Source organism: Dendrobates tinctorius, unplaced genomic scaffold (genome assembly GCF_039654945.1).
Source record: "Dendrobates tinctorius isolate UK_male_01 unplaced genomic scaffold, ASM3965494v1 ptg000192l, whole genome shotgun sequence".
Lineage (NCBI taxonomy): Eukaryota > Metazoa > Chordata > Amphibia > Anura > Dendrobatidae > Dendrobates > Dendrobates tinctorius.
Genome location: NW_027361859.1, coordinates 9,610,043 through 9,637,500, shown reverse-complemented (window position 1 = coordinate 9,637,500; position 27,458 = coordinate 9,610,043). Strand labels below are relative to the sequence as shown.

The 27,458-nt window shown below is 43.0% G+C and overlaps 1 protein-coding gene across 1 annotated transcript in view; it reads left to right on the top strand.

Moving 5' to 3' along the window:
- Positions 1–27,458, top strand: part of LOC141055866 (uncharacterized) — a 363,279-nt gene that overhangs the window by 30,586 nt on the left and 305,235 nt on the right. Inside the window, 4 exon segments of the mRNA XM_073552584.1 lie at positions 8,518–8,666; positions 8,796–8,975; positions 9,059–9,182; positions 9,266–9,363. Of these exon segments, the coding sequence (XP_073408685.1) occupies positions 8,589–8,666; positions 8,796–8,975; positions 9,059–9,182; positions 9,266–9,363 (480 nt within the window). The 5' untranslated portion in view covers positions 8,518–8,588.

The window sequence follows — 27,458 nt, the reverse complement described above, 5'->3', positions numbered from 1 at the left end:
TTTCACCAGAAGTCTCCAGACTTCTAATTTTACCATGATGAATTTTTCACATTTTTCCCATGGTCTTCTGACTGCAGCACTGCTGGTTTCCTTGCGGGGAATCTTCTGTGAATTTGAGCTGACTTCTACCTTTTTACATAGTAAAGCCTAAGGCTATGTGCACACGTAGGAAAATTTCCAGCTTTTTTTTTGCAGACGAAACCGCACCTCTTTGCAGAAACCGCATGTGCGTTTTTGCTGCGGTTTTGTTGCGTTTTTGCTGCAGTTTTTGCTGCGGTTCTTTTAGCAGAATTGTCTGCGGTTTTCTACTAGAAGAATGTTAATAAAGTTGGACAATACTAGACTCAAGAAAAAAAAAAAAAAGAAAATGTAATTTCCTGCTCCAACCCCCCCAGCCTCCATTTTGCTTTTACCAATAATGATGACTGACAGAAATGAGCAGCAGAGTGCCCAGCGGAATGAAGATTTCAGCGTGCAGCGCCAAATGGTCCGCAGGCCGTTCAGAATCCTCATTCTGGGGTGTTTGCTGCAAATCCTGATGCAGCACAGAGAGCAGGTAATAGGGTTTGATGATGTTTGAGTTGCTCTTTTTTCGGATAAGGACCGTGATTATGTTTGGGATTCCATTATGGATAGGATTGGGGTTTGTTGGGAATAGGGTTATATGGATGGAATTAGGATTAGGCTTGTGATTGGGTTAGGTTATTGATTAGTGTTTGGATAATATAGACTTGGGATTGGGTATGGGATTATGGATTGGGTGTGGGATTAGGGTTAGGGTGGGGTTTTGGATTAGCGTTGTAGTTTGGTTATGTTTGTGATTATTGTTTGGATTATGAAGACATTTTGGATTGGTGTCTTTTGTGAAATCAGACTTTATATTATGTTTTTGATTACGACTATTTATGTGATTAGGGTTATGAATCAGAAAATGGTTCATGTCTTTGTTTTTTGAGTGTGCTGTCTACTAAAAGAAAAATTTTATTTTAGGCTCATCAGCAGCAGCAGCAGCGGCGAGGGAGAAAGCAAGGACGTAAATTTTGGGTGCACCCACTCTTAGTCGACCGAAACGACAAAGGGCATTTTAACGTTCTTTATAATGATTTGAGGAGGTAAGTTGCAAAATAACTCAAGCAATTTTACTATGTTGTGTATAAAAGTATGTAATCATTATTCTTTTTATTTCCTTTGCAGATATCCCGAAAAGTTTGTGTCCTTCTGCCGGCTTCCAATCGCCGCCTTTGATCATCTGCTTGAAATCTTGGGTCCTCATATTACATTTGCTGATACGTTCATGAGGAAGGCGATCACTGCTGATGAAAGGCTGCTCATCACCTTGCTGTAAGTAAATAATTGTCGCTTGGAATGTCATTACGGCCCTTTCACACATCAGTGTATCCGTTATGGGTTATTATATTTGGAACATGTAACGGAGACACTGACACAGGTAGACACACTCTATAATGGGTCTATGTACATGTCAGCGTGTATCTGTCCAGCTTTCTTTTTACAATGGAGTGTTTGCCACAACATAGAATACTTCATAGAAGACATCAAAGGCGTTTTATAGCGGCCATACATGCTGACACGTTATAGTACATTTTTGTGTGACTTTTCTAAATTTTTTTTTTCTTTTTCAGGTATTTGGCCACAGGAGAGAGCTACACATCCCTACACCTCCAATTTAGAGTTGGTAAATCGACCATCTCTCAAATTGTGAGGTGCACATGTGCTGTCATCTGGCAGAAGTTGCAGCCCATGGTGATGCCTTCCCCAACCGAGGAGACTTGGCTGCAGGTTGCAGCAGGCTTTCAGTCTGTGGCCAATTTCCCAAACTGCATAGGTGCAGTTGATGGTAAACATGTAAGAGTGCAGAAGCCACCACGATCAGGATCACGCTTCTTTAATTATAAGAAGTATTTTTCAGTGGTCCTGATGGCGGTGGCTGATGCACATTACAAATTTGTTGCCATCGACGTTGGTGCTTATGGTAGTACTGGGGATTCTCGGGTGTTGCGAACATCACTTGTTGGACAGCAAATTCTTCGAGATGGCGGAACGCTCCCAGCCCCAAGACCTTTGCCGGGTTCCACACATCCAGTGCCCTTTGTGATGGTATTGGATGAGGCCTTTCCATTAATGACAACCCTGCTGCGCCCATACCCACGGAGGGGACTGACTGCCCGGCAGAGGATTTTTAATTATCGGCTGAGTCGTGCACGCAGATATGTGGAATGCACCTTCGGGATCATGACTAGTCAGTGGAGGATCTTTCACACTGCCATCCAGTTGGATCCTAACACCATTGACACCGTGATTAAGGCATGCTGTGTACTCCACAACTACATTCGTGAGTACAGCTCCGAGGTAGATGTGGAGTACCAGCAGCCACAATGTAATCCAGTGTGCCATGTGGGAAGACCATCCAACTCGGGTGTGCGTGTGAGAGAAACCTTTACTGACTATTTTATGAGTCCGCAAGGTGCCGTGTACTGGCAATACTCCTGTGCTGGTGTTGAGCAGTCTGAACAGCAGTGAAAGATCCAAGAAGAAGAAGTTGAGCGGCAGCAAAGAAGGACCCGTTTTTTAATTTATATTTGGTGGATTGATAACATCATTTCTATGGGCACCGCCAGGACCACACGACCACCACTATGGATAATGAAATGTTTGTTTTTGCTTTTATACCGGTGATCTATTGATTGGACTCAGGATGTACTATTGGGGATGCTGGGACCGGCCATTGAGCCATGTTTGCCTCATCTTGCCTATTGGAAAATATTCCTTTTTGGTTATAGCACCTATTTCAACCTAAGTACCTTGGCTGTACTGTGATTTACCCATGAAACTGGCCGTATGTAGCCGTAGTTTAGGACCCTTCGAATTGTGAGAAAGAACACAAAGTAAATTTTCTAATAAAAATGTATTAGAAAAACAATAAACTTTATTACAAACATTGTAATTAATTTTTCAATGTGAAAGAGAACAGATGGCCAACAACATTTTGGACCAACAACAAAAATGTTAGCCACAAACTTTATTTAGTTTAAATTATGGTACTGTGGGTAGTACCCATAGTTGGTTGCTGCGTCCTGAGTGTAAGTCTGATGTGTTGGGGGACCAAGCAGCTCAGTTGTGTATGGGCGACTGCCTTGAGATTGGGCATTTTGTGGTTGGACTTGTTTTTTTTACGGAAAATTCCTAAAACCGACATTAAAATTTCATCATAGGGCAAAATTGGTGTTGCATCATGTAACGCTGTAAGCGACATCTGGACCAGGCTTGTAAAAATGTTCTGGCGATCCGGTGGCAGGGAGCGAGCCTTATTAGCAATTTGGAGAGCGAAAAAATCAAATTCATCTTCCGTGCTAGACCTCTTTATCAAGGCTAGCGTCTCATTAGCGGCTTTGATTGTTTTATCCTCGCTTTTTTTTTTTCTTTTTTTTTGGTTGGACTGTCCTGACACCGGACCGCCAGCCCTTCCTCTTACTGTTTCCACTACAAAACTATTTTCAGCAGAGGTTGAAGCAGATGCCCCAGCATCTGCAGACAATGGGGCAGCACCAGCAACATCTTCACCAGCTGAAGAAGCGGTCACAGCAGCTACATTTGAAGGTCCAGAAGCGTCTTCAGAATCTTCATCTTCCGGAGGAAAAATGTTGCCTTGAGAGCTGTTTTCGACAAAAAAAGGAGAATATTAATATACTTATCTTTTAGAGACAGAGTGCAAACGCAAGACAAGTGACATGCTGTGGGGACAAAACACGTGTCACCTGTCCATGGACGTAGCTATACAACCTCCACTGTTTCTACACATAGTGGAGAGGGAAATTCATCATATCTCCTCTACTATCCTGTTCTATGTAGGCATAACAAATTAAAATAACTGCAGTTGTATGCAGCGTAGAATACACGGCCAATTCTGCCATACCACCTACAAATAGAGGATAAATTTCTTAAAAATAATTTTTATTAAAAAAAAAACATTTACCTACGAAGTGTCCTTCCAGTTACCAAAAATTGTAACTCCTCATAAAAAGGAAACGAGTGTCGGGTAGGAGACGATCCACTTTTATTGCAGGTTGCAAGATATTTATTGAATCGGTCCTTCACGGATCTCCATCGTTGCTTGACATCTTTCTCTAAACGAAAACCAAAAAAAAGATTAATTGAAATATTTAGGTACACCTATTTTTGTAGTGTCAAAGAACATTTGAATTACCAATTTGCAACTGTGTTGCATTAGTACACGAATCCCAGTCAGGATACAGCCGGCGTAACACTTTGGTCCAGCAGTGATCCCGGTAGTAGCGGTCCTTGTAGGCCTCGTCAGAAGGGTCCCATATGGCTGGAAAATCACGGACCTACAATGTAGAGATTACAATCATTAGATACTATGTAAACCCAAAATCTTAAAAAAGAGACAAGCATTTACGCCAATAGAAACAAAAAAAAAACATAACCATACCCTACCCCTAAACAACCCTATCCCTAACCCTACCCTTAGCCCGAATCACAACCCCTAAACTTTACCTTAATCTCTTCCCTTTCCAAAATCCCTACAGTAATCCCTACACTTTGTACAATCCCTACACTAATCCCTATACTTTGTACAATCCCTACAGTAATCCCTACACTAATCCCTACACTAATCCCTACACTTTGTACAATCCCTACACTAATCCCTACACTAATCCCTACAGTTTGTACAGTCCCTACCATAATCAATATTCCAGAATACAAAATACGTCCTTGGTTGCTCAATTACATGTTGGCAGGGAAGGGTTAATGTTCCCAGGCTGTAGTGTATGCACAGCCTTTCTGTCATATTATTGGGAGGGACCCCAAAAAAAAAATTACGTGGGGTCCCCCTATATTTTAGGGCCAGAAAGGCTAAGCAGACAGCCAAGGGTTAATATTTGTAGCCTTGCTATGAATATCAGCCCACAGCTGTCTGCGTAGCCTTTCTGGCTCTAAAAATAGGGGTACCAACGCAAAAATTTTTTTGCGTGGGATCCCCCTATATTTTAGGGCCAGAAAGGCTACGCAGACAGCTAAGGGTTAATATTTGTAGCCTTGCTATGAATATCAGCCCACAGCTGTCTGCGTAGCCTTTCTGGCTCTAAAAATAGGGGTACCAACGCAAAAAAATTTTTGCGTGGGATCCCCCTATATTTTAGGGCCAGAAAGGCTACGCAGACAGCTAAGGGTTAATATTTGTAGCCTTGCTATGAATATCAGCCCACAGCTGTCTGCGTAGCCTTTCTGGCTCTAAAAATAGGAGTACCAACGCAAAAAATTTTTTGCGTGGTATCCCCCTATATTTTAGGGCCAGAAAGGCTACGCAGACAGCTGCGAGCTGATATTCATAGCCTAGGAAGGGGCCATGGATTTTGCCCCCCCCCGGCTACAAATACCAGCCCGTAGCCGCCCCAGAACCGGCACTTAGCCCCTCTCTTCCCACTCCTGCACAGTGGCGGGATGTGGGGTAATAAAGGGGTTAATGTCACCTTTCATCGGTGACATTAAGCCCGGTTAATAAGGGAGAGGCGTCAAGAAGACGCCGATCCATTATTAATCCAAAAAAGTTAAATTTGAAAAAAAACACAGAGACCGAAAAAAAACATTTAATGAAATAAGAACAGACAAGTTTTTGACAAAAAAATCTTATTTTACACTCAATCCTGCGACGCCCTCATTCTCCTAGAAAAAAAACAAAAACAAACAAAATTCATACTCCCTGTTCCGTCGCAGTCCAAAACGAGTGTCCCACGACGATCTGCCATGGAGAACAGTCACATCCTGAGATGTGACCATCCTCCATGGCTGCAGAAACACACTGACCCAGCAGTGTGTTACTGCGCATGCGCGAAAGAGTTTACTGGAGTTCATTGACTCCAGTACTCTCCTTTACGGCAATGCTGCGTGGGAAAGGTCACACGCAGCTACATTGCCGTAAAGCGAGGTCCCGGAGCGCCCGAACACCGGTAAACTCAGAGAAAAAGTGCAGGAGCATCGCTATGTGGTGAGTATGTTTATGTTGTATGTCATTTATTGTATGTTACATGTGTTGTATGTGTCTTTTTTTTTTTTTTAACCATTTACTGTACAATTGTGCACGGTCGCCGCAGGGACTACTCTCCCATCCTATAGCCGCATGGGAGCAGCAGTCCCATACAGCGACTGAGCACAATTGTGGGCCTACTGTCGCATGGGGACACACACAGACTGACACACAAAGACAAACTCAGACTGACGCACACACAAACATACCAAATCTATGAGACGGCCCACATCGATCCCCATGCGACGGTATCCTTCCATGACGTTATGGCGACTTCCTTCTTCTTCCATACTCTCCGCCCACGCACTTCCTCTTCCTCCCCACACATCACTTCCTTCTGCTGCGTTTTTTTCACCCAATTCCGCTGCGTTTTTTTCACCCAATTCCTCAGCAATAACCGCAGATATTTTTATCTCTGCGGTTTTGCTGCGGAATTGCAGGACTCAATGGAAGTCAATGGGTGCAGAAACGCAGCAGAACCGCACAAAGAATTGACATGCTGCGGATTGTAAACCGCAGCAAAACCGCGCGGTAAAATCCGCAGCATGTGCACAGGTTTTTTTAGTTTTCATAGGAAATAAAGGGATTGTAAAACGCTGCAGAATCTGCTGCGTTTCCGCAGGCACAAAACCGCTGCGGAAACGCAGCAGAAACCGCAAAGTGTGCACATACCCTTAGGCCAGAAATAAACCCCATAAAGCACTGTACATGGAGATTTTGGTTTCAGATCATTTTTGTCCACGGTGTTTGTGAAAACAAAAATCTTTTATAAAAGCCTCAAACTTCTATGTGTGAATCAGGCATGAGATCTAACGTGATAGAAGATTACAGTGCGGGGAAGACGGGAAACCTTCATATAGACGGCCGGTGGGGATGGAGTCAGTGACGGACTCTGGCCAAATATGTTTCTAGAGCCGTAGTAGTAGATGAAGATGTCGTCCTCACCATGAAGTAGTTATTTCTCCTGTCCCGTGTAATGAATATCTCCTGCAGTATTGCTAATGCCGATTCCAGTGTCGGTAAATGAGACGAGAATTAGTGGATCGCCCGCCAGGGCAGTGGGGTTACTCTGTACCGGGCCGGTGTCTCAGAGGGATGTGTCACGGTGGCGGTGACCCGGTCCGTGGCCCTGGGCGTCCATGCAAAAATGGGTGAAATGTGGCTGAATAACGTTTATAGGTAGATGATACGTGACACCACCTGTGGTACTCGGCAATGAAGGTGTTAAGCCTACGCTGCAGTGCAGATCCTCTGTGACAGATGGTATAAGGCAGAAGAGATGTAATAGCTCCCCACAGGTAGAGCTGTAGTCCCAGGGCAGTAGTAATAGGAGTTGAGGTAGATGTTATATTGTTAGTCACAGAGATGTAGCAGTGCTGAGTGGGTTGGCGCAGGAAGAAGGCAATGACACAGCTGAGTGCAGTTCTGATAGTTTACTCACAGTTCAGTTGCATGCAGATGCCCACTTGGTGCTGCGTCCTTCAGGCCTGGAGTCCAGCAAACTTCCCAGACGGATAGAGTACACCTTTCCAGCACTCCCCTCAATATGTACCTTTCCTGGCCGTCTCTCTGTGTTGCTTTTCCCACTTTCTCCTACGCAACACCTCACAGTCAGTGTCCCAGGCTAGCAGCTGCGGATCCTGTCGGATAACGTGCACAATTCGTTCCTTGATCCTACTCCTTGCTGCCTTTCCGGCGATATAACTTTGGATAGTGGCTGTGGCCCCTAAAGTGACCACAGCTGTTGGCTTTGCTAATTAAGTCCTTAGTTCCACTCCACTAGGCTAAGGGACCGAGTCCCTTCTGTGACCTGATTCCTCCACCTGATCGCTATCAGCGTGGAACAAGCCCCACGGGTGGCCTCTGCCTATCCCGAGCCTCTAGAATCCCTTCCCTCTTCCAGGGAACCTTCCTTCCGTCCTTATCTTCCCCCAGCAGCTACTCCAGCATAGGAGCTGCTGGACGGCACGTCCGTTCACTTCCTCCCTCTATGGAGAATCTCCCTCACTTCCCTTTCTGCTCTCCCGCTCAGCCTACAAGCTCCGTCCATCTCCTAGCACCCATTCCTATCCAAACAGGGCAAGTCAATCCCTGTCTGGCCATAGTGTGTGAGGTGAGTTTCAGAGTACTTGACAGGTGTTCTGAGTGTGGTTGGGTGTCTCTCCCTTACCTGGGAAGTGGGATACCTCTGTGGCGACTGAACCCTCAGGGGCGCCACATTAGCGTTATGGAAGATGAGTCTATGAGAAATGTATTCAGCTGCCGACTCCGAGGAAGAAACTGCTTGTTGTCTGTGGCCTAAAATATATAGGTTTTATTAGTAGATGTAAAGAAGAAAACTAAATACTGTAAAATAATAAACCTTCTAATATGTTTCCCTTATTATCTCCAGTAATTGTATTATTACACTGGATTTTTATGATGTTACATCGGCTCATGTTCTTCTCATTCAGGGCTCTACAATTTTGAATCCTCTCAGTGAAGATCTTCTATATAATAAACCTTCCTGATTTACCCATCAAACATGGATATGAACAGGGACAAGTTGGCTGAGAAAATATTACACCTCACAATAGAGATCCTCTTCCGGCTTACTGGAGAGGTGAGGGATTCTGATGACGTCACATTACATCATTCTTATCTTTGGGAATAACAAATGGACAGAACTGGAGAGGTGAGGACTCTGGAAATGTCTGTAGTGAGATTTATTAATGTGTCTCTCCATAACCAGGAATACACAGTAGTGAAGAAGACCTCTAGTGAGCGCTGTCAGGACCCTGTGTCTGAGGGATGGGGAAGACCCCTGAACCCAATCACAGGGCCTCCACCTCACCCCCTGATACATGAGGACATCAATGACCAGAAGATCCTACAACTCGCCTACAAGATGATTGAGCTGCTGACTGGAGAGGTGACACTGCTGGGAATGCTGGGACATTATACAGTAACTCTATGAAGGGAACAGGGGGATGACGATATCATTGTATGTGTCAGGTTCCTATAAGGTATCAGGATGTTGCTGTCTATTTCTCCATGGAGGAGTGGGAGTATTTAGAAGGACACAAAGATGTGTACAAGGACGTCATGATGGAGGTTCCCCAGCCCCTCACATCACCAGGTAACAGACAGGACTAAATACACACGGCCTATAATTATCTGTATGTAAAGAATTCATTCAGTCCCTGTATGTGTTTCCTCCAGATCTATCCAGTAAGAGGACAACACCAGAGAGATGTCCCCGTCCTCTTCTTCCTCAGGATTATAAACAAGAAGATCCCAATGTTCCTCAGGATCATCAGGTAGATGGAGAAAAGGTGTCATGAGATCTCCCCTATGATGTGTAGATGGCTGTGAAGGTCTTGTGCTCAGTCTTGTTTTATCCACCAGTATTATATGTTTTATACTTGTATAATGAGAACGGTGGAGATGGCAGGATTAGAGCTGATCATAGATGTGACTTCTCCATCTATCTGTGACTTTTACAATATTTTCTTCAGGGTGAAGATCTGACCCATATTAACACTACAGAGATATATGTGAGGGGTGATGAGCGGTGTAAAGAGGAGATTCCTACATATGACTACCCAGGTGAGTAGAAGCCACTAAATGCAGAGCAGTCACAGATTCTTCTGAGTCACTAACTTCGGCGGCTTTATCGGTGGTGTAGTCCGGCCGTATCACAATCATGTGATCATCATTTTGCCTGTAAACCACAACATTCTCCTCAACCCAAAACTGTTCAAATGACATTGGGCATTGATTGCCCTTTTGTATAGAACTTACAACCTGCAGGATCCAACTTCTCCCTGGGATTAGAAGATACTGATCATTCCCTGCCCAGGTCTGTCAACTACAAAGCCAAATGACAGCGTACGTAGAATGTGCTGACACGTTAGAAAATCACTTGAAAAACATTATGAAGGGCCTGTAAGAGAAAGTGGAGGGTAATGATGCTGTTGGCTTCCTAGATCCCTGATATCTTATTGGATGAATCTCCCTTCTCTCCCTCCTGTGCTGCTGAATGTGCTCATATGGTCCCTACAAGACCAGGTCCAGTCTTTCTGGACCAACTTCACTTTTATGATTGACAACATTAAATGTGCAGTGAGGCCAGGTGTGAATTTCTGTACAATAACAACAGAGTTTCCCTTTATAATGACTTTTCAATTTCTTTTAAAACCAACTAACTTCAAGGAGGATTGTGATAAACTTGATAAACTACATAAAAACCATTACACCTGTGCCATGATATATCTCTAAGCTTTGCGTGGCTGATGGCTGTAATATACATTTATACACATCTATAAACAACACAAAAGAACTGCAGTATATAGGGCCAATTAAAAAAGATTTTATTTAAACATAATTAAAATATATATACACATAGAGTTAAGTATCCAAGGGAAAACGACGACATGGAATATGATCCAGTGATTAAAGTGCTTCCACAATGCTATATGCTTAGATCCACTTCAATATATAGTATTATATGTGGGGATATAGCATTCCCTATGACATCAAACTGTGTGAATCAAGCTGTAATAAGTCAATAATAAGGAGCACTTACATGATATCGCACTTCTTGCATATATCACTCTATAGCCAGTTTTTTCTGTGCAATACACAATTTCAGTCGAACTTTTGTATATACAATGCACTGGCACTTTATCCCAATTATATACATACCCTGACATAGTTGTTTTCAGGAACTCAGGGTTAAAATGCTGTTGCTACTATTCAGTACAATGTTTGTCCTGAACACATCACTTTTCACTTTTCTTTCACAGCACACTTGGTCTATACAGCACATTGCATATTCGGTCACACTTGTTCACAACTTTTACATATTGTGATAATCACTGTATAAAACCAGCTTTCCGGGGGGGGGTGCGCATGTGGCGTCTTCTCACTCCCTGACAATCAGACGGGTGGTCAACAGGAGCCGAGCGCATGCTCCGTCTCCAAGACGGCCCATGTTAGCTTGCGTTCCACAGCCGCCGGTTTGTGTGTCTCACTTGAGGGGTGACGATGGCGCATGCGCAGAGCATACCGGAACTGCTTTTTCTGTCTGACACTGTACATCGCGCACCTTATCATTACACACCTCCTAATGGTTATCGCTGATTGGCCGCTCACACTATATAATCAGTCCCACCCCACCCCAACACACTCCTTCTGATGAAGAAGCGAAACGTGCATTGGGGCGGCCAAAATTTACCCCTGTAAATGAGTGGGTTAAGCTTTCAGGGAATTTCTGATGGAAAAGGAAAGAAGTAAGAGCAGAATTCATTGATGATAGATTGATTTTTTTAGAGCAGATCCTCGATATGTTTCTGGTGTGCATCACTGGACCCAATAGGTCTTTTGAAGGAGGATTGCAAGCCCCATTCCAGATCAGGGAGTTGGGGTGAACTGGGGCTAACCATAATTTTTCAATCTCCATCCATTTCGTATAGGCAGGTTTAGAAGACCACAATGGGATCATGCAGAGGTGCAATGCCCAATAATAATGAACAAAGTTAGGTGCTACTAGACCTCCCACCTTCAGCCAACATTACCGACTTTGGAATTCTATTACATCTTCCTGTCCATATGAAATTTAAAGTGGCTGCTTGAAAAGCACGTAAATCTGAGTGGGACCGCTATGGGTAATGTTTCAAAAAGATATAACATTTTTGGGAGGATAGTCATTTTTATTGCTGAAATGCATCCAAATAGTGAGAGAGGGAATGATTTCCATTTCGTCAATAAGGATCGCGCTTCTGTGTACAATGGAGGGAAATTGTTCTGTTATAAAGTGGAGTACGAGGTTATAAGATTAATATCTAGGTATTTGAGAGAGGTGGTGTGCCAGTGGTATTTAAAGTTACTCTGGAGGTCATCTAAATGGGAATCATATATGTTAAGTGAAAGGGATTCAGTTTTACTTGTATTTGTTTTATACCCTCATAATTGGCCAAATTTTAAAACAATGAATGGAGGCTAGGGAGCGATGTATGAGACATCGTGAGTGTTTGGAGGCTATCATCAGCAAAAAGGGATAATTTAAATTCTTTGCCTTTAAACTGAACTCCTTTTAATGTCTGAATGTTTGGTGATGCTCTAATGGCAGCAGCCAAAGGCTCAATGCAAAGGACAAAAAGTAGAGGGGAAAGCGGGCAACCCTGACTGGTGCCATTTTCTATCTTAATTGGTTTAGAGTAGCTATGAGGAAGATATATCGTAGCCGGGTGACTAGAGTATAATCCCTCTACAGCTTTTAAAAAAGGGCCTTCTATGCCATATGTTCCAAAGACCTTCAATATAAAAGGCCAACTGAGGCGATCAAACACCTTTTCAGCGCCCAAACTCAGGAGAGTAGGTTCCCCAGATTTTTTAACTATTTCTATAAAATCAACTGCCCTTCTTGTGTTGTCACCGCCTTGCCTAAAAGGGATAAATCCCTCTTGATCTTTGTGGATCATAAAAGGCAACCACTGATTCAGTCGCATTGCTAAAATTTTTGTGAATATCTTAACATGTAAATTGAGAAGGGCAATCGTCTATAGTTTTTACAGTCTAGTCTATCTTTGCCTGGTTTGGGAATCAATGTTGTAATGGAGTGTAGCATGGAGTCGGGGATCGGGCTCCCTTTAAAAAGGAATTGAAAAGGGGAATTAATATAGGGGAGTAGTTCATCCTGAAAGGTCTTGTAGTATAAGTAGGACAGACCATCAGGTTATGGATTACATCCTTAATTTCCTCTTCAGTAATTACATCACTTAATGATGCTGTTGCATCTGAGGAAAGAGAAGGTAATTGACAAGAGTTCAAGAAAGAACCAACAAGATTACTTCTGGTTAATGGGTTAGATGGGAGGGTAGAAGGGAGCGAGTAAAGTTGTGAGAAATAGTCATGAAATTTCTTTAGGGTTATGTGTAATTTGATTATTTTTATTACGTAAGGCATGAGGGGTTGTCTGTTCTGAGGAGGTCACCTTTATTGGGCATGTACTTGAAAAAAGAATGGCTAGACCAGCTTTTTCTATCTTGTGTGGCAGAGAAAACTCTAGGGGAATGATTGAGAGCAAAGTTAAAGGAACATAATTTATTAAAGTGGGTTTTCAGAAGTAACACTACATCTTCTTTTAAGGATCTAATTTCAGTTAAGTTTGAAAAGTGCAAAATTTTACAAATTTGGCCAAATATCCAGATTTTTTTTTCCAGAAATAAACGCAAGTTATGTCGAAGAAATTTTACCATTGTCATGGAGTGCAATATGTCATGAAAAAACAGTATCTGAATCTGTGGGATCCATTGAAGCGTTCCAGAGTTATTACCTCATATAGTGACACTGGTCAGAATTGTAAAAATTGGCCCGGTCATTAACATGCAAACCACCTTGGGGTGTAAAGGGGTTAAGAAAAGGTCCCCATTACCACTTCCAAATGCCCAAGATCTAAATTTAAGACATCTTAGATCTGCACTGTTATAAAAAGTTCTCTTTAAATGTATAATATTTCTTCTTGAAACTTATTTGACAGCAAATATTGTCCCTTACGGTGGTTTAGATTGGAATCGGAGTTGTATATACCATACGCTCATTGTTCTTCTCCTAATAACCAGCCTAGTAGTTGAAGCAAGTTTGAAGCAACCATGGTCTCGTCTATCAATTGCATATTATCCTTACAATTTAAGGCACTGGAGTTGTGTTCCCTTGACAAAGTGATAAAAGCGGGTAGATCTGGGTGACACCCCCTGCCCCCACCTGGCTGTGTATCTTTGACACCGCGCCTAATGGTAGTTCCAAACCTCACATGAGTTGATCCCAGGGAAGATGTGACACACCATTTACAGGAACCCTAATATGACGAAATGGCTGAAAATCAAAGCAGTAGAAATCCCAATAAAGTGACTCCATTTTGAAAATTATTACCCACAGAGAATTAATCTATAGGAGTAGTGACTATTTTGTCTCCAAAAGAACTTTTAGGAAATTAGCACATAATGGATGTTGGAGTGTGAAAATTGCTCATTTGTCATTTTATTACCCAACACATAGTGCCCAGATTGTGCTCAAGGAGACACACATCGTAAATTAAGTAGCTTCTTCTCACTATAGTAATATAAAATATATGTATGCTAAATGTGGTTTGGACACACTACAAGGCTCAGAAGCGAGGGAGAGAATTTACTGTGGGAGAGTGGATACTGCTCGAATGGTTTATGGAAGCAATATTGCTTTTCAGGAGCTTTTGAGCCTCTAATAATTTGGAAACCTCTATTTTTCTATTGACATATGATGGACATTTGCAGGGACTTGATTTTTGCAGGATTAGTAGAAGTTTTTAGAGGAATTATATTTGCCTACAGAACATTGTTTGGTAGCTTTTTATTCCATATTTGTGAGGGCAAATGAAAGTTGAACACCACGCTCCACTGGTTCATGAAGGTTTCCTTTTAGACTGTGAATGGTTCATTAATTTGTGAAAAATTCAATTCTTCTATATAGCTTTTTATAGACTAAAGTAGAAATGTTTAAAAATAGAAAATTCAGAGACATCTCGTTCAAGAATAATTGTTTCTTTTTCTTGGCAGATGACTGTACCAGGAGATCAGGGGGGCGGCTGACATCTTCAATTTTTAAATCAGATGATCTTGAGATCCCACTGGATACAATTAAAGTGAATGCCATTACTCCAGATATACCATCATCCCTTCACAGCAAAGATATCTCATTTGATCTTTTGAAACAGGTCCTGTCTTCTGATTCATTACCAACTACTATGGAAAATCAAAGTCACCAAATAAGAGTAAAAAAACAAACTGCTATGAAAGCAAAGAATCCATTTTCACGTTCAGAATATGGAAATAATTTTCCCCTCGAAAAGTGTTATGTTAAACATCAAAAAATTCACACAGTAGATAACAGATATTCTTGTTCCAAGTGTGGAAAATGTTTTAAATACAAATCACTCCTTGTTATTCACCAGAGAAGTCACACAGAAGAGAAGCCATTTTCATGTTCAGAATGTGGGAAATGTTTTACAGAGAAGTCAAGTCTTATCAGACATCACAGAATTCACACAGGGGAGAAGCCTTTTTCATGTTCAGAATGTGGGAAATGTTTTGTAGATAAATCATCTCTTGGTAGTCACCAGAAAACTCACACAGGGGAGAAGCGATTTTCATGTTCAGAATGTGGAAAATATTTTGTGAAGAAATCATCTCTTCTTAGTCACCAGAGCTGTCACACAGGGGAGAAGCCTTTTTCTTGTTCAGAATGTGGAAAATATTTTAGACAGAAATGTAATCTTGTTATACACCAAATAACTCACACAGGAGAGAAGCCTTTTTCATGTTCAGAATGTGGAAAATGTTTTAGCCGGAAAGCTAATCTTGATAGCCACCAGAGAATCCACAGAGGGGAGAAGCCTTTTTCATGTTCAGAATGTGGGAAATGTTTTAACTGGAAAGCAGATGCTATTATACACCAAAGAACCCACACTGGAGAGAAGCCTTTTTCATGTTCAGAATGTAGGAAATGTTTTAAACGGAAAGCGCTTCTTGATAGTCACCTGAGAAGCCACACAGGAGAGAAGCCTTTTACATGTTCAGAATGTGGGAAAAGTTTTAGCTGGAAATCGCTTCTTGATAGCCACCAGAAAACTCACACAGGGGAGAAGCCTTTTTCATGTTCAGAATGTGGGAAATGTTTTAACCGGAAAGCAAATCTTGATGACCATCTCAGAACCCACACAGGGGAAAAGCCTTTTTCTTGTTCAGAATGTAATAAATGTTTTAAACGGAAAGCACATCTTGATAGCCACCAGAGAATCCACACAGGGGAGAAGCCTTTTTCTTGTTCAGCATGTGGGAAATGTTTTAACCGGAAAGCGCATCTTGATAGGCACCAGAGAACCCACACAGGAAAGAAGCCTATTTTCTGTTCAGAATGTGGAAAATGTTTTGTGAAGAAATCATCTTTTCTTATTCATCAGAAAAGTCACACAGTGGAGAAGCCTTTTTCATGTTCTTAATGTGGGAAATGTTTTAAATGGAAATCAAGTCTTAAAGGGAACTTGTCACCAGGAAAAATGCTATTAGCCTGTAGATATTGGCTTAATTTGCCATTTAATAGCGTTGCTAACTTGCCCGGTGCCTGCAAGTAGTCAGACCCTGTTGGGAGAAAATTGACTTTATTCTCTCTGGCAGTATTCGGTTTTAATCACGTGGGTGGCGCTATCACAGATTCAGTCATCACTCAGAAAATACAGAGTGGCTTCTCTACACACGCCCCCAGCCTTGACTGACATTGACTCTGCAATGGGGCCTGCTGTCAGTCAGTGCTGGGGTCCTGTTAAAGCCAGCCGCTCAGTATATTTAGAGTGGTAACTAAACCAGCGCTGGCCCCACCCCTGTGACTGAAACTGAATGCTGCCTGGGAGAATAAAGTTTCTCTCAGCTGCCTTTGGCCACGTGTAAGTACTGAACAGGTTAGTAACAATATTAACCAGCAGATTAAGCCCATATCTGCAGGTTAATAGTGTATTTGGTGGTGACATGTTCCGTTTAATAAACATCAGAGAAGTCACACAGGGGAGCAGCCTTTTCATGTTCAGAATGTTGGACATGTTTTATACTACAATTGTATCATCTTAAAGGGGTTGTGCACTGCTAGGACAACCCCCTTATGACTCCTCATGTTTGGCCTTGTTAAATTAAAAATACTCCTACTCAGCTCCCATTCAGGCGCCATTCCATCCATGTCCTGGCTCTTGCACCCTGGGCTCAGGTGAGCCCTGCGCCCAATTAGTATCTGCTTCACTGTCCCGTCTTTGGACGTATTGACCATCATCAGGAAGCCAGGGCTGCGGCTGCTCTCTGACTTCCTTGTGATGTTCGATTTATCCAAAGGTGGGGCGGTGATGCCAGCACTGATTGGGCACAGGGTTTAAGTAACATAGCATCACATGAGTCCTGGTAACGCAAGTGCTGACACCGCTGGAATTGCGCCAGTATGGGAGGCTTGTATAAGTGTTTTTATTTTAACAGGACTAAACATGAGGAATGAAAAGGGCTTGTCCAAGTAGTGAACAACTTTTTTAAACCTAAAAAATCACACACAGTGAAAAGTCATTATCACGTCAAGAGTGTGAAAAATAAGTTTCTGAAAAGTCTTATCTTGTTTACCATCAAAAAACCTCAAGACAGGGAGAAACTATCTGTTATTGACAAATTTTACAAAAAACCTGTTACAGACAGTCGTATAATTTAATGAGAAAGAGAAATTACTTTAGAACTAACCGTATTGTTTAGACTATAAGACACACTTTTTAGCAAGAAAAAAATCTTGGTAAAAAGTGAGTGTGTCTTATAGGATAGAGGCAGCTTCCTGTAACGGAGGAGAACTGAGACAACAGTACTCTCTCCTCCAGCTCACAGCTGTCTACCTGATTGGTGCTGAGCAGTATTGGAAGGTACAGGGACCTGCACAGAGGATGCAGGCTCTGAGTGAGCAGCTTAAGAAACTTCCACCCAGCCTGCTCAAGGACCTTTCAGATCATGTAACACTATTTTGCATGTTTTCAAAAGTTGTCAGGTTCAGTTATGTAATGAGCCATTTCTAAAGTATGTTGGCCTCCTGAATTAAAATCTGACAAATAAATTTTTTAGTTGTTTCCTGTTTCTATGGTATCAAAGAGTTTTCCTTTTACTGCTACATAAAATTAATGAATAAAAGTTTCAGCACTTTGAAACATTACTATTTTTGCAAATATAAAGATACAGAATATTTGTTATGTCAATTTTCTGATATTTATTTAGAGGAAATTTAGCAACAATTAAAATAACTAAAACCTGTCTTGGCACTATTGCGAATTGCAAACAGTTACAGAAATTGATCTATAAAATTTGGTCCTCATTCAGCGACAACTTGTTTTTGCTTGTCTCTTGTAGTCCTTCACCGGTTCTTCTCTTACAATTGTCCGTCAATAATCTGCAAGCATTGGTGGATTCCATTTTCCTTGATATCTATTTTCCATGACCGCAATATCTTGGTGAAATCTCTCACCATACTTGTCACTCACTGCTCCGCAGTTTGGTGGAAAAAGATCTAAATGTGAATGTAAAAAAATGTATCTTTAAATATTGGACCAAGGAGAGAAGATGGCATTGTATGCCAAAGATTTACTCTTCTTCCTAGGCGATGCTCGTGGGGTCTCTATAGAGAGCACGATGGCAACTATCTCTAGATGACTTATTTCTTCCAAAGATCATACTAAGGACTAAGGTGCACTCATTATAGAAGGAAGAAAGGACATTCCAGACAAACAGGAAAGGGTTACTTACAGTTAGAGCAATCAAATTGGCTACCACAAGAGGTAGTAATGGCTGACAATATAGCAACTTTTGAAAAAAGGGCTAGATGATTTCCTCAGTACACATAACACTGAGTTATAGATAATTTAGTGACAAAAAATGTATAATTGGTGGAGAAAGGATGAACTTGATGAACCTAGCTCTTTTTTCAGCTTATGCAACATCCCAATGTTTCTGTATGGTAACCTCCACCAAAGGACATTCAGAATTTATCTTAGAAAATTCACCAAAATGAGGATAAAAACCATAATTACAAACAATTGGTGAGGTTCTAGTGGACTGATTCATCCAACTGTTCAAGGTGAACTCAGTAAGAGGTAAGGATGAAGACCAGTCCTCCTGCTGACCCGCAAATAAACACCTTAAAATTTGTTCTAAAAATTGATTTGTCCTTTCTGCCTGACAGTTTGTTTCAGGGTGCTAGACAGAGGAAAATGACAAATCACTCCCCAGTCTTTTACAAAAAGCTCTCCAGAGATTGGAGACAAATTGCAATCCCCTATCAGACACAATGCTGAGAGGTAATCATTGCAATCTCACAACATGGCAAATAAACAACCTGGAGAGTGTCTCCGCACTAGGTAACCCTGACAAAGGAACAAAATGAAACCTTACCGAATTTGTCAACCACCACCGAAATAACAGTCTTCTCACTAGACAGAGGCAATCTGTGATGAAATCCATGGACAGATGAATCCACTGTCTTTCTGGAACTGGCAATGGAGCCAATTCCCTGGCCATCTGGTTATGACAGGCTTTAGCATATGTACAAACTTCACAATTGAATACAAAATCTTTAGTATCCAGGGCCGGCCCGAGAGATTACGGCGCCCTAGGCGAAACTATTTTGTTGCGCCCCTACTATTCTTGGCAGTAGATGAAAACTTGGGATATAAATTTAGGAACAAAATAAACCACAACAACAATGATTAATTAACTCTCTCCTAACTCTTTAATCTTCTGAGAAGTTGTATAGGACAAATATATACAAAGTAATCAATAACACAAAACAAAAACGACCATAGGTAATTAAAATTTTTGTTTCCTTGCCTCTTTTTTTTTTAAAAGGATGACACTAAGTCACCAAGATTAATTTGTTTAGCAACTTCAGATTCTATCGAAATTGTTACCAACCCAACCAACCTCTCTTGCGTCATATTTGCCCTTAAATATGTACACTTTTCTTTCCATCCCTAAAACTTTTTGCCTTTTGAAAAGATTTTTTATAATTTTTTCTATTTTTTCTCTGGCGCCCCCTTTGGGTCGGCGCCCTAGGCGGCCGCCTAGTTCGCCTATACGTTCGGGCCGGCCCTGTTAGTATCATTATTTATAGATGCCCACCAAAAAAAGCCTATTAATAGCTTTCCGCATAGCTTTGACCCCTAGATGACCACTTAAGATAGAATCCTGAAACTCCTGCAACAGACACAATCTTAGGTACACAATCTTAGGTACACAACTACAAATAATTTTGACCCAGGGGTAGTGGAAGGAGCCAACAACTGGACTTTACAGATTCCAACTCTGAGTATACCTCAGAAACCACAATGCAACATTTAGGTAGAATGGAGGTTCTGGAGGAAAAACTGAACTAAAACTGCATGATAGTGCGTCAGCCTTCTTACTCTCTGACTCCGGCCTGAAAGTGATAGAGAAATTGAATCTACAGTTGTGGCCAAAAGTATTGACACCCCTGCAATTCTGTCAGAGAATAGTTTCTTCCTGAAAATGATTGCAAACACAAATTCTTTGGTATTATTATCTTCATTTAATTTGTCTTAAATGAAAAAACACAAAAGAGAATGAAGCAAAAAGCAAAACATTGACCATTTCACACAAAACTCCAAAAATTGGCCAGACAAAAGTATCGGCACCCTCAGTCTAATACTTGGTTGCACAACCTTTAGCCAAAATAGCTGCGACCAACCGCTTCCGGTAACCATCAATGAGTTTCTTACAATGTTCTGCTGGAATTTTAGACCATTCTTCTTTGGCAAACTGCTCCAGGTCCCTGATATTTGAAGGGTGCCTTCTCCAAACTGCCATTTTTAGATCTCTCCACAGGTGTTCTATGGGATTCAGGTCTGGACTCATTGCTGGCCACCTTAGAAGTCTCCAGTGCTTTCTCTCAAACCATTTTCTAGTGCTTTTTGAAGTGTGTTTTGGGTCATTGTCCTGCTGGAAGACCCATGACCTCTGAGGGAGACCCAGCTTTCTCACACTGGGCCCTACATTATGCTGCAAAATTTGTTGGTAGTCTTCTGACTTCATAATGCCATGCATACGGTCAAACAGTCCAGTGCCAGAGGCAGCAAAGCAACCCCAAAACATCAGGGAACCTCCGCCATGTTTGACTGTAGGGACCGTGTTCTTTTCTTTGAATGCCTCTTTTATTCTGTAAACTCTATGTTGATGCCTTTGCCCAAAAAGCTCTACTTTTGTCTCATCTGACCAGAGAACATTCTTCCAAAACGTTTTAGGCTTTTTCAGGTAAGTTTTGGCAAACTCCAGCCAGGCTTTTTTATGTCTCGGGGTAAGAATGGGGTCTTCCTGGGTCTCCTACCATACAGTCCCTTTACATTCAGATGCCGACGGATAGTATGGGTTGACACTGTTGTACCCTCGGACTGCAGGGCAGCTTGAACTTGTTTGGATGTTAGTCGAGGTTCTTTATCCAACATCCGCACAATCTTGTGTTGAAATCTCTTGTCAATTTTTCTTTTCCGTCCACATCTAGGGAGGTTAGCCACAGTGCCATGGGCTTTAAACTTCTTAAGGACACTGCGCACGGTAGACACAAGAACATTCAGGTCTTTGGAGATGGACTTGTAGCCTTGAGATTGCTCATGCTTCCTCACAATTTGGTTTCTCAAGTCCTCAGACAGTTCTTTGGTCTTTCTTTTCTCCATGCTCAATGTGGTACACACAAGGACACAGGACAGAGGTTGAGTCAACTTTAATCCATGTCAACTGGCTGCAAGTGTGATTTAGTTATTGCCAACACCTGTTAGGTGCCACAGGTAAGTTACAGGTGCTGTTAATTACACAAATTAGAGAAGCATCACATGATTGTTCGAACAGTGCCAATACTTTTGTCCACCCTCTTTTTTATGTTTGGTGTGGAATTATATCCAATTTGGCTCTAGGACAATTCTTTTTGTATTTTTTCATTTAAGACAAATTAAATGAAGATAATAATACCAAAGAATTTGTGTTTGCAATCATTTTCAGGAAGAAACTGAGTATTATCTGACAGAATTGCAGGGGTGTCAATAGTTTTGGCCATAACTATATAAAAATAAAGACCCTCTGGTCTGTCTAGGAGTTAGCTGTTTAGCAGATTCAATATGTGCTAATTTCATATGGTCAGTGACCACAGTGACTTGATGAACTCTAGAAAATGTCTCCATTCCTTAAAGGCTAATTTAACAGCGAGTAACTCACAATTCCCGTTGTTGGCAGGCGACATATCAAGGATCATTTAGAGAGAGCGCCGTCTCTAATGCAGATTACTTAGTATTATTCTGCTACAATCAGGTGACAAATTATATTTTCAGATACCTCCTGCAGTGCGTGTCAAGAGAGCAGAGAAGAATAGAAGATGTTAATCCTTAACGATGGAAAAACTCAGGGAATTCACTATGCTCTCTTTTTAACTCAAATAGATTTTTATTAAGAAGAACATCACAGTATTCATTCAACAGTGGTACAAGCATTTTTGATTTTCCCATATACCAACCCCCCTCAACAATGCAAACTCAACCCACCCCCAGCCCTTCCCACTTTAGACAGCTCGTATTATCCCTTTAACACCACCTGTACACGTATATAGAATTGCATTATTCAACATCATCTGATATAGCAGGGTAGACAAAACAACCCGGATATACATACCCCCGAGACTGTTCATTCACCTATCCACTCATCCCAATTCCATCCAAGGCATCCACAGTTTGTCATACATCACCAGTTTTCCCGTTTTCTTGAAGACTCCCTTCTCCAGCTTAAGGACATGCTTCACATAGGCAAGGTATTCTCCTTTAAAAAAAAAAAAAAACACAAAAATTAAGCTTGGCTTGGTTTGAGTTGGTACACATGCAGCATATAAATGCATGCTCTTATGGCCAAAAAGCATACAAAACCTACAAAAAATAAAATGATTTAAATGCACTTTTGCTTTTTACTTATTTAATTATAGCAGGGTTTTTTTCATTTTGTCTTTTGTAGGTTTAGTATGCTTTTTGGCCATGTGAACATGCATTTATATGCTGCATGTGTACCAACTCAAACCAAGCTTAATTTTTGTGTTTTTTCTTTGTATTTTTGCATTCTGTGCAAGCTGGGGTGTGGCCTCCCTCTCCTGAGCTGGAAATTGTATTTAAAGGCTTCCCCTGACTGTTGTCTAGTGGTTGGGACCCGGTCCTGTTGTCTGCCCTTATTCACACAGACGTCAACTTTGACACATGATAAGGTTATTAATACTAGACAGTGTAGGACCGCCCCGACCACAGAGTCGCCTTGTCGATGGTGGGATGGCTTTTATGCTATGTTTGATCAAATACAGTATTACTAAGAACTCTGTGTGATTTAAATGCACTTTTGCTTTTTACTTATTTAATTATAGCAGAGTTTTTTTCATTTTGTCTTTTGTAGGTTTTGTATTCTCCTCCTTTATCCTATTACCTTTTTAGCCATATATAGTAATCTAGCAATTGCCACCTTCAGATTGTTTTCGACTTTTATCTCCTCCACATATCCCAGCAAGCAAACCACTGGCTCTCTTGGAACCACACACCTATAAGCCACTTCCACACGACTCAGGATCACTAGTCAAAAAGCAGCCAATCTTGGACACGTCCACAGTATATGAAATAATCCAGCATTTTCGTTCTTACACCGAGGACACTCAGAGCTAGACCGTAATCCAGCCCTACATATAACTTCCGGAGACCTATATACTCTATACGGCTCACTCAGTGACAGTTTTGGTATCCACTCCAGAATCGACTCCCACGTTTCATCGTCCAAGTGACCCAGCTCTCTTTCCCACTTAGCCCTCGCATTGATTGGATATCCAAGTAAATGGGTATGTATTAGGTCTCTATATACTTTATAGAGGAGATGACCCCCCTCATAGTCCCCCCCACACACAAATACTCCAGCACTAGGTCGCCCTGAAGTTTAAGGCAATCATCTCTGTTTTGAGCTCTGTACACATACCTCATCTGAGCATATTGATATTCCCCGGAGGCCTTAAGACAGGGCAGGACTGGGACTAAAATTCAGCCCTGGCATTTGAAGTTACACAGGCCCACTAGTCACATGGTGACTATATAATATCTTTGTACAGTTGTAGTTTACAAGAAGTGAGAGGAGATTAACACGACTATATAACATGTAGTCACAGCTGTGCCCAGTATTTCAGCTCAGTCCTATTTATTGCTTTTAGGTACAGTACTCCTCCCAAAGCGCTGTCCCCTTTTGTATGCATGATTACAGAATTCCTGGCAGAACTGCTCTCTATTGGGCAACCAGACCCCCTGGTCATAGCCGCCCCTATCATACCTCCCAACTTTTGAAGAAGGGAAAGACGGACAACGCGCCGCTGTAAATTTTGGCCACGCCCAACCACACCCATTTCACAACTAGTCACACCCATGTCCACACCTAATCGCACCCATTTAGCACTGCTGATCACACTGACTGAGGGCACAGTGGCTGGCATTATGGGCACACTGACTGGCACTAAGGAAGAGAGAAAACAGAGAGAGAGAGAAAAAAGAAAACAGAGAGAGCGAGAAAGAAAGGGGAAAGAAAGAAAGAACAGTGAGAGACAAAGAAAGAACAGTGAGAGACAGAGAAAGAACAGAGAGAGAAAGAAAGAGGGGAAAGAAAGAACAGAGAGAGACAGAGAAAGAACAGAGAGAAAGAAAGAAGTAAAGAAAAGAAAGAAAGAAAGAACAGAGAGAAAGAGAGGAAAGAAAAAGAAAGAAAGAGGGGAAGAAAGAACAGAGAGAGAAAAAAGAAAGATTAGAGAGAGAAAGAAAGAACAGAGAGAGAATGAAAGAACAGAGAAAGAAAGAAAAAGAGAGAAAGAAATAAAGAAAGATTCTATAAAGATACTATAGCAGCCCGGCTCCCATTGTAGTGCCCACCTGAGCCTCCCGATGCAGGACCTATCATGATCCGCTCACATGGCCGACATCCCCGATTCCAAGGCGATCCTGCTGTCTGCGCTGTCGGAGGAGGACACGGTGATGGATCTGAAGCATTCCTGGTTCCGTCACAATCTCCTCAAGAAATTATCTCATTTCCGGTCAGCTTCCAGCACATCACTTCAGGTGGAACGTCATGTGTGTGTTTTAAAATGCTCCTCGGGGCCCCGCCGTATACTCCTGTGTCTGTGGGAAAAGCCCGCTTTGTATGCTTTGTACACACTTGGCTCCGCTCCGTACATCCCGTACACATATGGCTCCACTCCATACATACACTGTTCCACTCCGTCCACCTCGTACACGCGTGGCTCCTCTCCGTACACCTCGTACACGCGCGGCTCCTCTCCGTACACCTCGTACACGAGCGGCTCCTCTCCGTACACCTAGTACACACGCGGCTCCTCTCCGTACACCTCGTACACGCGCGGCTCCGCTCCGTACACCTCGTACACACACGGCTCCGCTCCGTACACCTCGTACACACACGGCTCCTCTCCGTACACCTCGTACACACACGGCTCCGCTCCGTACACCTCGTACACACACGGCTCCGCTCCGTACACCTCGTACACACGCGGCTCCTCTCCGTACACCTCGTACACACGCGGCTCCGCTCCGTACACCTCGTACACACACGGCTCCGCTCCGTACACCTCGTACACACATGGCTCCGCTCCGTACACCTCGTACACAGGCGGCTCCGCTCCGTACACCTCGTACACACACGGCTCCGCTCCGTACACCTCGTACACACGGCTCCGCTCCGTACACCTCGTACACACGGCTCCGCTCCGTACACCTCGTACACACGGCTCCGCTCCGTACACCTCGTACACACACGGCTCCGCTCCGTACACCTCGTACACACACGGCTCCGCTCCGTACACCTCGTACACACACGGCTCCGCTCCGTACATCTCGTACACACAGCTCCGCTCCGTACACCTCGTACACACACAGCTCTGCTACATCCACACTGTAAATCCTGACCCCACACATACTTAACTCAACCAGCACCATGACAACAGCAAAGCAGAGTCTTGCAGACGGTAGAGGCAAGGCTGAGCGCACAGGACCTGTGATGAGGTCACAGGAGGGGCGGAGTCAGGGGTGATATGATCGGGGGTCTGGACAAAGGCTCCTGATCATGTGACCCCCTGACTCCTCCCCTCCTGTGATCTCATCACAGGTCCTGCGAACAGAGCGAGCAGGCAAGCGAGTGCGACGCTGTGAGTGGCTGCGGGGGGGAGGGGGTCTCATGCTACGGCGAGGATGGGGTGCGAGGGGGGGCCGTGGCGGCTTATCTCCCTGCAGTGCGAGAGGAACTTGAATCTATCACCGCTGCGGGCCGGCGGCAGGAGCAACAGTGGCCGCAGCAGCTGGCAAGCGGCCAGATGTTCGGGCGCTGCCGCCCGCGGCCCACGTGACAGCGGCCCAGCGGGAAAATGCCCGGTTGGTTATATTGCCAATCCGGGCCTGCCTTAAGACCATATTCCGACTGCAGCCTGGAAAAAGATTTCAACTCCCGCTGCTCTAATATCTGAAAGACATACCGTATCCCCCTGGCCAGCTATTCCGACAAACATCCCAACATCATAAACTCCAGAAGATTGTTATTATGGAATAACGGAGAAAACCTAGTTAGACAGGTGACCCCCCAAATTTGTTTGACCCTCCCCCATATTTTATGTATCAGAAATAGTGTTGGGTAGATTTTCCCAAGTGCCCCCAGGACCCATCCTCCAAGCACTGAACCGCCGGTCTTCTCTTCGTCAGCCCCTCTATCAAATGCTGTACCATGCTGGCGGTCTCATCCGCCCAACCCCTGAGATGCTGGCACTGTGCCGCAATAAAAAAAATTTCAGGGTTAGGCAAAGCCAATCCCCCCTCTTCCTTAGGCCGCTGAAGCGTCTCCAACCTAATACGAGGATGCTGCTTCCCCCTTACCAAACACCTAAATAAAGAGTTGATCTGTTTAAATTTCCCATGGGGTATCCAAATAGGTGCATTGTAAAGTACATATAGTATCTTAGGCATCAGAATCATTTTGATGAGATTGACCCGTCCAACCACCGACAAATGTAGCTTAGTCCAGGCCCCCACCTTCGCCTTAAGAACCCCCAGTACACGAGTCAGATTCTTATGCAGTTAGTCTGTAACAGGCATAGAGACCCTTATCCCTAAGTATTTAAATTGATCTGCCACTTTAAGTCTGCCCCCGCCTACGGTGTCCCTCACCTCATCCCGACAAGGATCCAAATTCCTCAATAAGCCGCATGGCATTCCCCAGAGAAGTATGCGGATCACCCAAGAACAATAGTATATCGTCCGCATAGAGCGCTATCTTTTCCTCTATTGACCCATACCTGAACCCAGACACCCCGGTAGACTGTCGAATCTTTGCGACCAGCGGTTCCACCGCCAAAGCAAATGAGGGGAGAGTGGACACCCTTGTCTCGTCCCTCTATGCAACTTTATAGTTTGGGATAGCTCCCCATTCACCCTGATTTTTGCTAACGGTTGCGCATACAGCAGTTGAACCCATGACAGAAATTGCAGATCAAAGCCCAAACAGCGCAGAACCTGAAACAAATATCCCCACTCCACCCTTCAAAAGCCTTATGAGCATCTAAGGATGCAATAACCCTCTGACCGCAGTTGTCGGCCCGCAGCTGCATATTCATAAAAAGCCTTCTCAGGTTAATAGCCGTAGATCTGTCGGGCATAAAGCCGGACTGATCCGGATGTATCAACTTCGAGACAACACCCGTCAGCCGGTTAGCTAATACCTTGGTCAGAAGCTTAACATCCGTTGTGAGC